At 35.9% G+C, this 17399-nt stretch overlaps 2 protein-coding genes across 3 annotated transcripts; one reads left to right on the top strand and one right to left on the bottom strand.

Moving 5' to 3' along the window:
• On the top strand, window positions 2713-5480 carry LOC109228581 (F-box/kelch-repeat protein At3g23880-like). Its single transcript, XM_019393720.1, has one exon. The coding sequence runs from the start codon at window positions 4059-4061 to the stop codon at window positions 5196-5198; it is 1140 nt and encodes a 379-aa protein (XP_019249265.1). The 5' UTR covers window positions 2713-4058; the 3' UTR covers window positions 5199-5480.
• LOC109228580 (DExH-box ATP-dependent RNA helicase DExH6-like) lies at window positions 6361-16638 on the bottom strand. 2 transcript variants are annotated; one of them, XM_019393717.1, is made up of 16 exons: window positions 16258-16638; window positions 14613-14703; window positions 14170-14482; window positions 13944-14018; window positions 13621-13665; window positions 13436-13526; window positions 13272-13330; window positions 11900-12061; window positions 10917-10969; window positions 10588-10621; window positions 10375-10464; window positions 9277-10278; window positions 7896-8987; window positions 7423-7716; window positions 7177-7314; window positions 6361-7092 (listed from the first exon to the last, which is right to left on the bottom strand). In XM_019393717.1, exons 1-15 carry the CDS (start codon window positions 16415-16417, stop codon window positions 7243-7245), a joined length of 3633 nt encoding a protein of 1210 aa, XP_019249262.1. In that variant the 5' UTR covers window positions 16418-16638; the 3' UTR covers window positions 6361-7092; window positions 7177-7242. The 2 variants fall into 2 exon arrangements, with proteins under 2 accessions (XP_019249262.1, XP_019249264.1); XM_019393719.1 differs by having other exon boundaries at window positions 7423-7704.

Raw genomic sequence — 17399 nt, 5'->3', positions numbered from 1 at the left:
TGAGACATGTATTCTTGAACTGATTATGAACACTGAAACTTCAACTGTTTATGGCATACTGAGTAATCTATATTAAGACTCGGGGGCATCAAACCCAAGTCTATATTGAATACGCGCTGAGCTCACAACGTTCATAATGAAAGTGGTGAACGAGTTATGAAGCTAAAGAATAGAAGTTCTACAACTATTCAAAAAACCAGGCTTAACTATATTTCTGTTGCAATTGGTAACGTCGTAAAAGAAACGTAGTGTAGGGAGAATCATTAACATTCCCAAACATAGAGAGTTAGCCTCACATACCTTAACTTCCTGCTCTTGAGCATAATACAACATTCGCCAACCCTTTCAACTTTAATCTATATCAACACAAGTCAAAGGGATTCCAAATTAGCAACAATAGTCATGTTTTGGTCACTTAGGCATTTTATCAAACACTCGGTGGCATAAAGCTTTATAGCCCTTATTAATGGTGTCTCTACACCCAATAACCCATTCTCCTGCTCCTACAAATTCTAAAATCTCAAATGGTTATAATCAACATTATTCTTTATCACCCATAAGGTAATCAACACCCATAACCAATAATAACCAATCAACAACCCAAACTTATCACCGTTCATGCTTTTCTATCAAACTCATCAACTCATATCTCATGAAATAGAGTCTATAATCATTAATTCAATGATAGAATCAATTAGAGGGTGAAGATATTACCTTTTTGACGTTCAATCTTCTTGAATTCGAGTTCTAGGGTTTCTTCTCTCAACAATGGTGTCCCAATCGAATATCTAATGATATGGAGGGTTTACCCATGTTAATAAGATGTTGGAAAATTAAAATTAACTTAGAATCACCATTAGAACTTACCTTGGGTGGTGGAAGGACCCTTAAGGAGTTAGGTTTTTGATAGTTTTCCTTTCTAGAGCAAGTTTTTATGTTTTGGGGCTGTGGGGGACGAAATAAGGCTAAAAAACGACTTCCCAAGTCGTCCACCGCGGTCCCGACCGCGGTAAATCGCTGGGACACTGCCTCACCACCGCGGTCGCGGTAAAAACGCGGCAGGAACGCGGTGGTTACACACCATTCTGTAAAACGGGCATAACATTTTGCACAGAGCTCTGTTTGGGCTCCACAATATATCGTTGGGAAGCTATTTCAATGGCCTACAACTTTCATGCTTTGAATTTTCGCAAATTCCTTATACATTTTCACTAAACCCTACTGGAAGACAGACCTTCTGCAAACTTAGTCGATTTTGTCAAATCTTATGCACCTCACTTCCCATCTTGGTTTTGAAACAACTATTTTCATTCATAATCATCCCGGTAGAACTTCATATGTCCAAAATATAACATTACTACTCCTTTAACTCATTCATACCTAATCTGAATGTACGGGATGTTACATAATTATATTGGAAATCTTTATATTTCATTTCCAAGAGGCATTGCCTACTAAATCGACACTAAATCAGGAAATCATAACCAGTAAAGCAAAGGATTACAATATTAAGTTTGTCGTGTGAATAATATAAATTTTTAATGTGAGGATGATCCTATAATAAAAGCATATTCGTACTGTAATATAATTACATGAGAAATACTATAAGTTTTACCATTTGAAAAACATTCGATCCCTCACTTTATAAATTCATTGTAATACATTTAAATATGCTTCTTGTTAGTTACTTTTCATTTCTTGTTCTCCTTTTATTATACAAAATCTATATATCTCTGATCAAGCCTAACACTACATATTATAACCAAAACAAATATTTGATAGAATGCCCCACTTTGGGCTGTTGATTATATGTATAAACAGAATATTAAGTTCATAAACTTAATAAATCTTTAACAAATTTACACAGCTCAATAACTGTACTAAAAAAGGCAGTCGGTGCACTAAGCTCCCGCTATGCGCGGGGTCCGGGGAAGGACCGATTCATAAGGGTCTATTGCACGTAACCTTACCCTGCATTTCTGCATGAGACTGTTTCCACGCTCGAACCCGTGACCTCCTGGTCATATGGCACCAACTTTAATTTATCATTTTCTTTTCTTTTTTTCCATTGCCTAGCCTTTTTGACTAATTTTGACTCAATTTCCAAGCTGGCAAAAAGACAATGAAGCAAAAGAGTGTGCATAAATGGGAATAAGCACGTGTGGATTGTGAAAGTCAGTAGCCTTCCATGAGTTTACCTCATGCCATTCCCTTCCCCATACATTGTGTGGTCTTTAGCTTCTCGTTCCTCTCTTTTCACTATCACTATACCCTACCCTATCTCACATTTTTTTTTTGGTCTTTCACATATATAGTGTTCAGTACTCGTATTCGGACCCGACTAATCCGGATTCCGTAGCGCATATAAGGTCCATTAAAAAGTGAAACATTTCTTATCAAAATTTTTTCCATACCCATGACTCGAACCTAAACCTCTAGCCAAGATCGGAGAGACACACTACAGCCACACGGTGGTACCCTATCTCACATTATGCTTTCATTGTTCACTCAAATCTCAACAACAACTACGACAAGTCCAGTGTAATTTCACAAGTGGGATCTAGGGAGGGTAATGTATCCGCAGTCTTACCCTACTTTATGAAAGTAAAAAACTATTTCCGGTAGACCATCGGCGTAGGAAAAACACAGTCACAGCATTATCAACAATGACAACTCAAATCTCAAAAAAGTAGAAAGATTCAATCAACACTAATAAAAATGGGGTCGATATTTTCTGCAAATGCCACTCATATCAATGCTATAAATAGGACAAGAGTAGTATTACCCCTCATCAGCACCAAAAACTAGTGTTTAATTTCCAGAGTTCTCATATATACTCATTTTAAGTTTTCATTTTGTTCAAAAATGGTGGTAATTGTGAGCGAAAACACATCACCATTTCTTCCTAGCAGGATTCTAGCAATTGAAGCTAGGCCTGTAATTAGCTTCTGTAGTATGAATCAAGAATCTGAAAGTGATGATGATGATGACATCGATGATGGAGCAAAAGTGGCACCCGCCGCATAATATTTGCATGGGTAATTTATCGTTCAGATCATACATCTAATTAGAAATTATTTTTTTTGTCCAAAAAGAAAAAAAAAAAATTGCTCTCACCATAAATTATTCCTTAAGAAAATTGGGTTAGGGAGGGACTTGTTACCTCCTTAGAATTAGTAGGAACCCCTATTTAGTCTTAAAGGGGAGACTTACGCAACCGTAAAGTTGTCTCTTTGTGATCTATAGATTATGAGTTCGAATCGTTGAATCAGCCACTCATATTTGTATTAGGGTAGGCTACCTACATCACTCCCTTTGGGTATGATTTTTCTCTGGACCTTGCGTGAACGCGGAATACTTCGTGCACCGGACTGTTCTTTTTTTTTTTTAATTTAGTCTTAAAGTCTTTATTGGAGTAATTAATAGTGATGTGAATGTATGAGGATATCTCAATTTCCTATTCCTAGAGCTAGCAAGTTTATGCATGTAGTGAAATTAAACGACATCTAATTAAAGAAGTGCTTTGTCTCTACTTCGTTTAGTTGCAAAAATTTCCATTTGTTGTCTTCTTTTTTTCTTGTATCAGTAAGTAGAACCACTTTTTTATTATCTTGGAGCTATTATACATTTGGAATTAAATATCATAAGAGATTGAATAATCTATGACACAACTTCCAATGGTGGTTTAATGCCTTCCTCATTGACGTCAGCGTCACATGAGCCTATCTGACCTAAATAGCACGGTTAAGTCCAAGAAGAACACGACCGTCATGGGTGGTTTTGAGTATGGGAAGTAAGTTCATTCCAAGAAATGAGGAACTTCAAAAATTAATCTACGTTTATACTTCAACCTTCATTTGGAACCACCAATTTAATTATTTCTTGAAACATTAAATTAAACTTATAATTTGAGGGAAATTAGTATTTGTGTTCTCATGTTTTAGAATAGAATTGCTACATTTGTGGACTACTTTAAACTTTCCAATTTCCCTTTCCTTTAATTTCTAACAAATCCATTTCAAGAAAACCCACACAAAAAGACAAGGAAAAAAAAAATCATGAAAAAAGAGGAGAAAAACGAGAGAATATATATATTAAAAGAGGCAATGAATCTACCTGAAGATGTAATTTTCGAGATTTTGACAAGACTGCCTGTGTCTTCTTTGATTAGGTTCAAATGTGTCTGCAAATTATGGTATTCTCTGATCAAAAACCCTAATTTCATATCAAAGCATTTACATAATCTTAGCAGCAAAAAAAATTACGTTCGTTTGTTAATTAGTCGCCGCGGAAATATTACAAATAAAAGGGTGGTCTCATTATCCATAAATGACACATTTGATGTGTTTATTAATCAAGATTTTCCATCATATTTCAATGATAAATTTGGTCACGTTAGACTTATTGGTCCATGTAATGGAATTGTTTGTTTATGTGGATATCTAGATAATATTGTTATATGGAATCCTTCAATTAGAGATTACAAAATATTGCCTCAATCACAAATTCAACGTCTAGTTGGTTCAACAGTACGTGGAAGTGATTTTGGATTAGGGTTTGATTCCAAAAGAAATGATTATAAGGTAATACAAATTTTATTTTGTCTTTCAAATGATCGTGTTGTTGTTTATCAAGTTGAGATATATTCATTAAATGAAAATTCTTGGAAAAAGTATAATGGAATTGTGCCAGCTAAAATAAAGTATGGTAATATTTCTTGGAGTATGATATATAAAAATGAGATTTTTTGTTGGTTAGCTCAAAATGGTGATAATAATGAGGTAATTCTTTCATTTAATATGAGTGAAGAGACTTTTGAAAATACACCATTACCATCAAATATTGGAGTTTTTGGGGAGCAAGAAATTAGAAATATTTGGGTTATTGTACCATTAAATGAGTCAATTTCTCTTATTGTTTATTGTTTGAAACAAGTGGAGAAATATTTTGATATTTGGGTGATAAATGAATTGGGATTAAACAATTGTTGGACTAAATTGCAAAGAATTGGCCCTCTTTCTAGGGTTGAGAGGCCTTTAGGGTTTTGGAAAAATGGTGAGTTTATTTTGGAAAATAGCAATGGACAATTAGTGATTTATGATCCTGCAAATCAAGAATTGAAGACACTTGGCTTTTATGGAAAAAGAGACAGACTTGAGTTGGTTGTTTATAAGGAGAGTTTAGTTTCAGTCAATTGATAATTGTAAAGCTATGTGAAAAATAGCAAAGACAAATTCAAAATCTAGAGTTAGTTAGTTTAGGTTTTTCTTTTTTTTTTTTTTTCTTACTTGTGTACATATTCGAGAAAGTAGTGAATTCAGTCGAACCAGCATGACATGTCCTCAATTCGCCTGTGAAATAGTATAGGCTGCATTGTTTTCTAAACCCTTGTAGTTGATGTGAAAGTAACTTCTTCTTGTACATATCAGGTAAATGAATAAAAAAAGTGAGAAAAGAAAGACACATTATTTTTAACTTTATATGTGTTTCTCTATTGAATTGCTAATATTTCTTGACGAGCTTTTGTATTTTGGTCCAAGAATTTGGTAGATGGAAAAGATAATTTGATCATATATTATTGTAATAAGTTGCATTGGCAACTACAAAATCCTTCAGAAAACTGAGTTGTAATGTTCTAATTAGCCAAAAATCGAAGTTTATTCGATCCCTAAAAAAATTCTTTTCATGATTAAATCGGCGTGATTTTTTATACTGGAACAACAATTGACATGCCAACATGTATATCTAAATCTTCATGAAAGATGTCTTGGTTATTGGATCTTATAGGCAAAAATAGGAAAAAGTTACAATGTAACTAAACTTGATTTCCCAAATATTTGATGTGTAATAAAATTTGCTTGAACAACTAGGCAATTTCATTAGTAAGATCTCTATTAAGGGAAAATTCAGCGTGGAAACTATATTATCACCTTTGAAAATCTTAACTTGTTAATCATTTGCTTTTAAGTTCGAGATTTCCACTTTCATGGTTATTAAACGAATCATAGAACTAGTTTGGCTATTAATACACCTTCGGAACGTTTGGTGTCGACAATAAGTAGCAGCAACAATAACCCAGTATAATCCCGCTAGTGGGATCTGGGGAGGGTAGAGTGTACGTAAACCTTACCCCTACCCGGAGCGGTAGAGAGGCCGTTTCCGAAAGACCCTCGGCTCAAGAAAACGAGAGATAATAGATTCGTAACAACAACAGGAACCAGAAAAAAATAATATCAGCAACGTAAGAGACAGCAAATAAATGGAAGGGCAATAACACAATAACACAACATAAGCCGCTAGCGGTCAATAAAATGCAAATGGGAGTAAAAAATGAACGCTTGTGGATTTGGCGAAGAGTAGTCAAACTTGGAGCAATAAGAGTTGGCCAATACTAAGTTAAAAATATTAGTACAAGATTCTATGAATACCACTTAAAATTGGCACATCAACATTCTAATAAAGATGAATGTAGCTATATAGATCACTAATTCACGCTACTTCAAACTGGCAAATGGACATACTAAATAAAGATGGACATAGCTATAAAAGACAAGATCTTAGTACTTAACCAGTACATTTTTCACTTGTATAGGTTAGTTGTCCTTGATTTTTGATTAGTTTGCTAATGGGAGGATTTCACTTTATCACCATCTCTGGGTCCATAGGACCTATGTGGTTAGGAAACAGAAACCTGAAACTCTACATTAAGGGCTACCGGAAAATGGACTTGTACAGGAATGTAGAAGCAACTTTTTGAGTAGCGGAGATGGCTCAGCTCACTGTTCAGCTTTGGAGTTACCTATCAAGCAGCAGGCACAGTTGACATAAAATTTAATTGCAGAACTGACTTCAAGTCTACATCGAAGCTGAAAGCGAGGGGAGAATCCAGTCCCAACACAAAGAGCACTTCTTCAATTCCTCGTAAGAGCAGTAGCAAAACTAGTGCTACGGTGTAATAATGGCTGCATCCAGTTAGCAACTAGAATATCGCCTCTATTTCAACAGCTTAATAGCCGGTCTCTATTTCAGCAGCTTAATACCCCCATCCATCGTCCCTTTGATGTAGCAAACCTCATTTTAGGATTAAATTCCCTACAGCATAAAAACCTATCTGTTACTTTTACCTTCTTGGGGTATCTGCCAACATGAAAAAAAGTATAAAGGCAAGATTCTTACAGTTGTTTCTGTGAAGAGAGAACTCTCTCTCTTAATGTGTGGATAGATCAACCAAAACCAGTTTTGTCAAGATCCATTTCCACGCTGCCGTTTAGGATGATCTCTTTTCATGGTTCCTCCTCCATGCATGAACGATCCCTGTATGGGTAAAGAGACTTTGAGGTTCAGAGCTTTGAAAAATTCAAGCCAAATGAGATAAAAGTCTTTTGAACATGATATTTGATGAATCATTCCAGTTTGTCTTACCTTTGATATATGAATGCCGCCTCTTTGATGAGGTGTATAGGAGCGCTGATGCTGGCCGTGGTACATAGGTGAACTGAGAGAATTGTTGGGATTCATATCCATTCCATTATAACTCCCACGATCAGGCTGACCAATCTCAGTAGCACCGACCATTGTAGTAAGCGAGTCCACAGGCTCCAGCAGCGATGAGATACCTGCCATCCCATTGTACGAGAGGATGCAAGCCATTGCATATACAGAGGCTGCAAGATTCTCAGGAAGAACTTTTCCAGGATGTGAGACCTGCATAACATTCTATTCCAAATTAAACCAACCAAAAATCACATACTCGAATACTATCTTGACATGGCACCAGCGCAGGATACCTAATCACTTTGCTTTGTTTCACTCTCTTTTCTTCTTCTTTTGCTTGGGGCTGGAGGGGAGGGAGAGGAGATTTTCTCTTTAAAATAGTGCAGGATAGAGGAAATTACCTTGAATAAAATTGCTGCAGCTAATCGCTCTCTCAGGCAGTAAATTTGAGCAACATCAAGAGCTGTCGACTTGAAAGGAATCCACCTATCAACAATGACCTTAACTGTATTTTCAGGAGAAGACATAACTTTCTCTCCTTGATCCGCTTTAATATTATCTTCCTCACCATCGTCCTCATCAGCATCTTCGTAATCACTTCCATCATCATCATTGTCGTCATCATCATCATCATCTTCTTCATTTCCAGGAGCCACTACAATCTCTGTTGCCAGCAACAAAAGTGGGAGTGGCCCAATGACACTACAGTTCCTTATATGAAGACCTCCATCACCACGTGTTATCTCATCATATACAATTATTGGTCGATCAAAGAATTTTTTGAATGAAAGCTTAAAGTTAGTAGAATGAGGGTGCAATCGAACTTTATCGCCACCTGCAGTCTCTATGACAGCCCTCTTACCACCTTTCAGAGGCGGAAGCAGTCTTCCAACCATAGGGTACAAACCAGCAACAAGAACAGCATGTAATATGCCTGGATCCTGTGCGTTAAGGCTACAGGAAGATCCATCTCCTGGAATAAACCCATTCCTCAAGAGTTCAGATTGCAGTTGTTTACGCATTCCTGATAACATGTTCATAGTACTTGAGGATATAAAGTACGTAGAACAAAACCTCGACTCTTGGCCACTTTCTTTCGCACTTTTCCAGCCCTCAAATGCAGCCACAACTGCTAATTGATCACTTCTTCCACCATACCATGAGGCTAACTCGGCTCTTGCAGCTGAAGCTCTCTTCTTCTCATTTGGCAACATAGGTAGGGTAAATGGATCTCTATAGTCAGAAGCACAGGCCAACGTCAATGCTGGATCAAGGCAGTTCAATAATATAGCAATTAACAGCATCTTGCTTGTAAGAGGATGAACTGGTAAAGACCCTAGCCTTTCACCAAGCTCTGTAAGTTTCTCATCAACTGATAACGCCCCAATATCTTGCAGAACAATGATTGCATTACGTATGGTCTCGTAAACCGGAGGGTCAAGTGTCTTCTTCAGAAATTCTTCTATCTTGCAATCAGGGTTAAGAAGCTTGACCTGCCAAAAACAAGGTATCAACTGTTTTACAACAAGCTCTGTTGTTTACAATAGTTTACATTCACTATCAGTAGCTTTTTTAGACTAAGCTATGATAATTTTCAAAAGCCTACTGGAATTTATTTATTTTTAAATTTTCATTATTGCAAATCACTTCACCTTCTTTCACCCCTAGCTAATGTTTTACAACTACCAATAAAAAGCTAAATATATTTCACTTAATCGTCATGCTGAGTATTCCCAGTATAAAAATCATATTCCTAAAGGACAAGGAAGAATAATGAAGCACCTGAAGACATAATTCCTCTATAGGAATCCTCTTAATCTCAGGAACCTGGAAATCAGGCAATGAAGCTGCTCGGAGTTTTGAATAAAGATGATAACAAATTCCTGGCTGGCAGCGCCCAGCACGACCCTCTCTTTGCTTTGCACTAGCTTTTGAGACCCAAGAAGATTGAAGCGTTGATACATTATTATAAGGGTCATAACTTTTTTCTTTCATTCGTCCACTGTCTATTACATAAACAACATCATCAATGGTAATGGCAGTTTCAGCAATATTAGTTGAAAGAACAATTTTGCGGCAGCCTGGTGGAGGGCGTCTAAAGACCTTCTTTTGCTCCACAGCTGGAACCATAGAATGGAGAGCGATTACTGAAAACTTAGACGTATCTTTGAAGTACTGGCTTGAGCGTAATCTCTCTCGTGTTCTGTTAATATCCTCCCAACCAGAGAGAAAAACAAGGATTGCTCCGTCCTCTGAGTCTATACATATTTTTCTTAATAGTTGCTCAATAAGGACATCATCAATCAGTTCAGGGTCAACTGTTGATAGGTATTTGTCAAGTAAATGCTGCTCCTCACAATTGGAAGATGATTTCTCCATGTGTTTTTTAATTAGTTCAGCAGCTTCTTTCTGATTCTCCCGTTCAGCCCAATCTAGAGCACTTTTTCCATCATTAGCACGTAAATGGCAGTCAGCACCAAAAGAGAGGAGCATGCAAATGTCACCAATACAGCCTTTTCCAGCAAACACCATCAATGGTGTCACTCCACTCAAAGAATGCTGATAATTGAACACTTCTGGTCCCCCGTCCGAAGATATTAGATCTAAAAGGGGATCAAGATCATCATCTGAAAAAGCCAAACTAATTGCTTCATCTAAGGCAATTTTGTACTCCTCAGTTAATGTTGACTCCTCGGACATGGCAGTGGTTGAGGTGGAATCAAGGTGATTATTTTCAGTTGACTTTACAATAGAAAGTACATCCTCAAGATAAAACGTTTTTACCTGACATAGGTGTAAAGGGGTAAATACTTCAAAAACTCACATCACAAATCAACAAAGAGATAAATCTGCATCTTGGAATTAAGGGAAAGGTTTTACAGGATAAGTAAATCCTGGGACTCGGATAACTGGGCAGCCGCCAAAGTATTTTGAAAAGCGTTCAGCATCAAGTGTAGCACTCATCAGAACCTGTTTGGAGGTTCATTCAATTGTTATATCATCAAATGACATGCACATTGAAACAAGAAAAGAGAGGCACAATCTTATACAATACAAAAGCATAATGAAAAATTCAACAGTATACGTTCTTACCAGACGCAAATTTGGATATGACGGAAGCAAGTCCCTGCAAGTAAAGAAAAGACTAACCTGAACATTTTGCTGTTTCACGGGAACTTTAAATTAATAGAAATTAGGTATAACACCTTTTGAATGTTTTGTCAAATGAAAATGACAAGCTAATTTCAGGAATCAGGACAGAGATTAGCATAAGTAAACTGCAGAAATGAGGTTAATTGACTTGACTTGTTGACAAGCCAAAGATTAGCACATTATGGTTCCAGCTCCTATCAGAAAGATCATTCAAAACAGGCAAAAAACCGTGAAACATGTAACCGATGAAATAGATTAAACCTGTGCACCTGAGAATCGCGAGCATGAAATCGGAGTAGCGATCCCTTTCATGAATTTCGTCCTATGAAATTTGAAGCTCGTAAGGTAGCAGAAAACAAAGAAGAAGCACAGCTGAGAGTGCATGTCAAATTAGAAAGTATTAACATCATCTACAAGCAGAAGCAACAAAGGATAACATGATCAAGAAACTTTGCAAGCAACAAAACAAACAATGAAACAGAGATCTATGAAATGTTTTTAGAGGATACCTCCGCATTCAAAGATTGTTGGATTAAAGAAGTACTTTGATTCTGGCCAAACCCTAGATTTCTAAGAGGGAAGAAAACGCAAAAGCCTTCAATAGGAATTATTCTGCAAATTCAAATTTACAAGAACCCTAGATGGAATTCAATATACTGATAAAAAGTCAATTTTTATAATCTTGCATTAGATATGAAAGGGAAAAACTGCTAAGCATAACGATAAACACCCTACACCAACAAAAGTTCAATATGTTCCTTCCCAATAGATAGCAATAAATTTGAACTTGAATGCTTAGTGCATATTGCATAAATCCAGTAGTAATCTGTTCTATGTAATAGCAAACCCCTCAATTTCTAATTTTTTTAAATATTTAGCAAACCCCTCCATAAATTTAAAGAGCGACAAAGCTTATGCAAGCACAGAACGATTTTGCATCAACCAACATCTAGGATAACCTAGATGCCAAACTACTACTTCCAGGACATGGCCTCCAAATGACCAATGAGTGAAGAGGCCTTCTTATATATCTTGAAGAAGTGAGTTAGTTTAATGTTCATGTCCTTCTTAATTGCAACAAGCCAACAACAGACAGTTGAGTGAAGAGGGGTAGTGGATGATGGAGGGACTTCTCAGAAGCAGTGGATTAACAGCACAAGAAGAGGTCATAGCATATGTAGGAGCAGTAAATAAAGTTGAAATGCTTCAGAGGATATGTAAGAACACTAATTAAGTGAGAAATGCAAAGTACCACAATGATGTGGGTTATATCAGAAATGTCATTCGTGCCCATTTTCCTGGGAGCTTTCTTGTTGAAGCTGGCACTTCCTTTGGTAACCAGGATCCTCAGTAGAACCCCATTGGTACAAAACACAATTGATGAGTGCTTCCCACCTCTGCTTTCCAGCCGTATCTGGAATTTTCCACAACTCAGTAATTAAAGGTCATACTTAAATTACATGCATAGAATGGAGAAGAGGTAAAGAAGAAGTCTTTCTTCGACTGGGGATTGGGGGTGGGATGGAAAGGAAGAACAGTGACAATGATGGCATTTAAAGTGCTAGAACAAGCAGAAAAATACAGTCTTCATCATCAACTAAGCACCACATAAATCATCTTTAGAAAGTTAATAAGCACACGAAGATAAAATCATCTGTTGATTAAAGAATTTTTGCTACTGGTGAGGAAGCTAAAAGCTTAGATCTCTCCTCTGTTGCGCACCTCCAATTAATGTTTACAACCTCCTCTTGAAAAACATGCGATAATCCACCTTACCTCGACAAATACAGCTTTATCTTAACCTCTGCTTTAGAAAGGAAAGAATTTCAGAAAGTGAACTTCACCTTCACAGAATCCTCTTTTAGAAAGTCGAAAACCTCAGCCAGGATTTGAAATGGATTGGGTTGGATATCCATTTACCACACGGGTGGAATTAGCAGTTTTCTCTACTTGATACTGTTAAATCATAATTTATATAATTTAAACCTTACCTTATCTTAAAAATAATTATTCCATATGATTCATGGGTGGGATTAGCAGTTTTCTCCACTTGATACTGCTAATCATCATAATTTATTCCATATGATTCAAACCTTACCTAATCAAAGAAAAATATTCCATATTATTCACTTTAATGTTTCATCCTTTTTGTCACTTATCATCTGACTCTTGTAGAAATTCATGATATGGATATCAAGTTTGAAAGTCTAAACATCTTCTCAGTTGTTGTTTTCGACTTGAAATTGAGCGGAGAAGTCTTGAAATCTTTTTTAAAGTGAAAGAAACAACAACAACAACAACAACAACAACCCGGTAAAATCAGTGGGGTCTGGGGAGGGTAGTGTGTACACAGACCTTACCCCTACCCCGAAGGAGTAGAGAGGCTGTTTCCGAAAAGACCCTCGGCTTAAAGTAAAAGAAAGGAATAAGAATTTTTTTTATATTGGGCCAAAACGCTTGGTCCCAATACCAGAAGAACAAAAACAAAATTTGGTATGGGAAGGAGTATGATGTCATTAACAAAAGACGGTTCCCAAACCCCAGTTTACTAATATTTTGGTCAAAGGAAAAAGTGATACAGCAAAATTGAAAAAGAAATAACCACATTAGGAACAGTGTAGTACCTTGTAACCAACAGTGTCGCCAACACTTTCGCCTCTTTCAGCAGAGATTCTCTCAGAAACTGAACATGGAAGAAGCAATACTCAGAACAATTATGAATTGACCACCACATTCCACATAGAACGCGAAAGAAATGGATCCTTCAAAGTGGACATAAGGTGCCAACCTGATGTGGCAGAAATTCGTCGGGGCTGAGTACATACAATTTTACATGTCTCACCTTTACCCCACATATGATCCAAAATAAATTGGGGGACCTGAATCATAGGAACAAAAAAGTTACATCTAGTAAGCACTACATATTTGTTTGAGAAAAAGATAATAGACTGACTAAAGCCTTGAAGCTATAACCTGTGTAGTTTTTCCGCATCCAGTTTCACCAGAGATCAAGACCACCTACACATGGAATAAACATATAATATAGTCTGTCCAAGATGAGAACGATCAAACATCCAAACCCCATATCAGGCATTAAACCAGAATGATACAAGCAGTGCCAATATTTTGAGGGTAAGAAGTGCACAGTCCTGATGAAAGAAAACAAGCCTTTATCTGATCTCAAAGACTTTTCTTAGTCTGAACATAGTGACGGGCGCATTTATTGATTGAGATTGGAGAAGAAAAAGTACAAAGGCATAGTCAGGTCATGCAGTTTAATGCTATATAATGGTCACCTGATTAGATTCAACTGTTGATGTAATGACATCCTTGAAGGAAGCAATTGGAAGCTTAGACCTCTGTACTGTAATCTGCAAGTAAATAACCAGAACAAGCCATTACTAATTCTTTTCTTGTTCTCTTCGCTTTTGAAAGCATATTACAAAGGTAAGGTGCTTTAACGAACCTAAATCAAGATGGTATATAACATTAGTCAATTCTAAAATAGAAAACTGAACAAACCTGTCTCAGGTTTGGGGTATTTTCTATTCTTGAAGCAAGTGACTCCACCCTTTTTGCAATTTCAGACTTGTTCATTGCAGGTTTACAGAACATATCATCCTTATTTCCTCGATATTTATCAACTTTCTTACTGTGTTTCCCAACTGCTAGTTCACTTGTCTCCCCATTATCGGGTGGATATCTTGTAAATAAATCCTGTAGAACATCTTTTGCTTCTCCAAAAAATTTAAAACAACTTAGTGCATCCTTTCCTTCCAGTGTCTCCACTGTATTTTTAGTCTTGAAAATAGATATACGACGTTGATCCCCACGCCTACATAAGACAGGTCCATCATCTTAAGCCAGAAAAGGAAAAAAATATACCGTCTATTTAACATGACTATTAAATGCAAAGGAAAAAATGCGAGTAACATGTTTATAATGCTGAAACTCACTACACCTACCCAGAACTTTTGGATTTCATACCCATTTTCCGGCATAACATATGAACTGCAGCTCTGTCGCGATTTGAAAGGTTTGATTCGAATGTATACACTGCGTCAACAAATAAATATCTTAATATTTACATACAAATCACAATTACGTCATTCGTATATTTTTTTTTTTGTGTGTGTGTGTTTGGGGGGGGAGAGGGATATAAAGTCACAATTACCTCATTTACATGTCATGAACAATTATAGAAGAAATGGAGCATTAAAGATGTTTTATCTACGTAACAAGAGAACAGTTAAATTATTTCCAGACTGTGGATTACCCTGCTTTCGATTTTCACCGAAAGAGGTCAATACCTTGAGGTTAGCGCAAACCACCAATTCTAGTAGACATATGTTCATCACTTAAAAGAACATATTTCTTTCACAATCTTCCCACAAGCCTCATTTCATCCGTATCAAAGAAAATACGAGAATAAACATATATGAGCAGATACAATAGTTTTGGAAAAGAGCTTGTCATATCTCAGATTCTCAATGCAAAACCAAGCAAGAATGCATCAATTGCACACAGACCTTCACATAATCATGTACTTTACAAGTCACTTAATATAATGAAATCTGAACATACAATTTGTATTCGTGTAATACCCATGTTAAGCAGATCTAATTTAATGGTCGAATGATGCATGAAGAAAGTCATTACCCTCTCAATCATGAAAAGACACCTTATTTATATGTGTATCTTCTAAGATGAATATAAGGTACCGGGTGCTAGTAAGTTATTAACTTGGAAATGATATACATCCATGTAATAAAACCAGTACTTTTCTTCTCTCTTCTTTTGGCAAACCAGCTCATGCAGCATTTTCATTGTTTAAAGTTTTAAGCAGCAGCATTTCACATGTAGATGCTAAAAAACTAAACAGTTACGTAAAAGGGCACTAGCAACATAAATTGAATGTAAATCATAAATAATGTAATAGTGGTCGAATTAGAACAAGGAAAAGCATTAGCACTTCGGTAATTGGAATATGCAACTAAAACCACGCTTACTACCTGATCCTGTACAGCCCCTATTCCCCCAATTCAGTTTCTATTTGTGTCTCAGCTGTATAGAGCTATCCACCCATTAAGCTGTTTTTAGATAGAAAAAAAAAATAATTTGTCTTACAAATTGTTGAGCATCCGAATGAAACACGTCTTAATGGAGTGATATCGACGTTGAGGATTCATATAGCCAACCTCACTTAGTTTTCCCAAAACATTTTACAATCTTTAAACATCAAACACAGTTTTTGCGAAACAATTTACAGTCTTTAAAGCATCAAATACAGTTTTTCGCAAAACATTTTACAATCTTTAAGCATCAAACATTCCATTTTATTAAATATCAGCTCCCAAAGCACCATACTCAGCAACAAATATATGAGACCTTAACATACAACCAATAAAGTATTAATCTTTTTTTTTCTTTGACAAGTTGTAATAAAGTTAAAAAATTTATCAAACGAAACAAAACAAAAAGGAAATTCAAGTTAATAGAGTTTATTACTTTTTCCAAATTGACGTCATAATAATTAGTATAACTGCAAAAACAGTGACTATTACATAAATAAATAGATAAATAGTGATGTATCAAATTCAATTAAAATACCTTCATCATTAGAAGCACGGAACTGTTCAAGAACTTGGGCGACCCGAATCCGAGTGGATTCTGCAACATTTGTAACCTCTTGTTGTCTTTGCCCTTTCTTTTGCCTCTTTTTACCAAACCCAGATGATGATGGTGAAGCTCCTGTAGCTGTTGACGCCATTTTCTGTTCTATTCTAAACTCAAAATCTGATTCTATTTGTTTTTTCAGGGGCTATATATAATTATAATTATAATCAAAAAGTTGGAGCGGGATATTCTGCAATGTACGTTTGTTCAGTTTTCTTGTACGATTTATCTTCCTCTTCGCGGCGCTGCTTAAGTTCCTCTTTGCCCTTCTGCTCTCTGTCTAGACTTGTCATAAATGTTTTTTTTTTTTTTCCTTCTTTTTTTTGGGTTTTAATAATGGGACAACAAACAATTTTACAAGAAATATTAAAATGTACTTAACAATCATTAAAAGATGAAAACTCAAAAAAAGAAACAAAACGATCTAGAGACAAAAAGAGGGTTAAGTAATGTAATATAATCAAACCTCTGTATAACAGCCTTATTTGCTCCAATATTTTCTGGATACTACAGTGAGGTGCTGTTATAAAGGACATATATTATAACATAACATAAAAATTGATTTTCGACAAAACTTGGCTTTCATAATAAATGATTGTTATATAGAGATGTTGTTATAGAGAAGTCTGACTATATATAGAGAGAAAAACGATATACATAGTAGCATATAACTTAATTTTTTCCATTTTTTTTTATTGTCGCATGCCCTTGTAACTATTTATTGGAAAACAATAAGTATTTTAATTTATTTATCGAGAAATATATATATTTGTTTAAGGAACCTCTTGCCTTTTACGTAATTTAATTGTTGAATAAACCTATATTTGTGTGTGGAGGGGACGGGTGAATAAAGTCGATAACAGTTTAATTTTATTCAAAAATACTGAATTCTATTGAACTTATTAAATTTGTTGTCAAGCCATCTTTGCATATGTGCACATGATGTTGTAACCGCAAGTCCGTACTTGAATAGAAGTTGGGACTTGGAAGGCAGGGAAGAAATATAGAAATACACAAGTGATGGAAGTTGGAAAGAATATTTTGCCCAAAAATAAAAAAATGTATATTTTTAGCCG

The sequence above is a fragment of the Nicotiana attenuata genome, chromosome 7, assembly GCF_001879085.1.
Source record: "Nicotiana attenuata strain UT chromosome 7, NIATTr2, whole genome shotgun sequence".
Taxonomy (NCBI): domain Eukaryota; kingdom Viridiplantae; phylum Streptophyta; class Magnoliopsida; order Solanales; family Solanaceae; genus Nicotiana; species Nicotiana attenuata.
The sequence above is the reverse complement of the archived record's forward strand: the minus strand, read 5'-3'. Positions and strand labels throughout refer to the sequence as shown.

Coding starts and splice junctions, on each gene's coding strand:
- LOC109228581 (XM_019393720.1), top strand. CDS start 4,059: ATGAAAAAAGAGGAGAAAAACGAGAGAATATATATATTAAAAGAGGCA.
- LOC109228580 (XM_019393717.1), bottom strand. CDS start 16,417: ATGGCGTCAACAGCTACAGGAGCTTCACCATCATCATCTGGGTTTGGT. Junction 10,622..10,916: donor TTCATGCTCGCGATTCTCAG/GTGCACAGGTTT, acceptor CTTTACTTGCAG/GGACTTGCTTCCGTCATATC. Junction 7,717..7,895: donor CTGCAGCAATTTTATTCAAG/GTAATTTCCTCT, acceptor AATTTGGAATAG/AATGTTATGCAGGTCTCACA.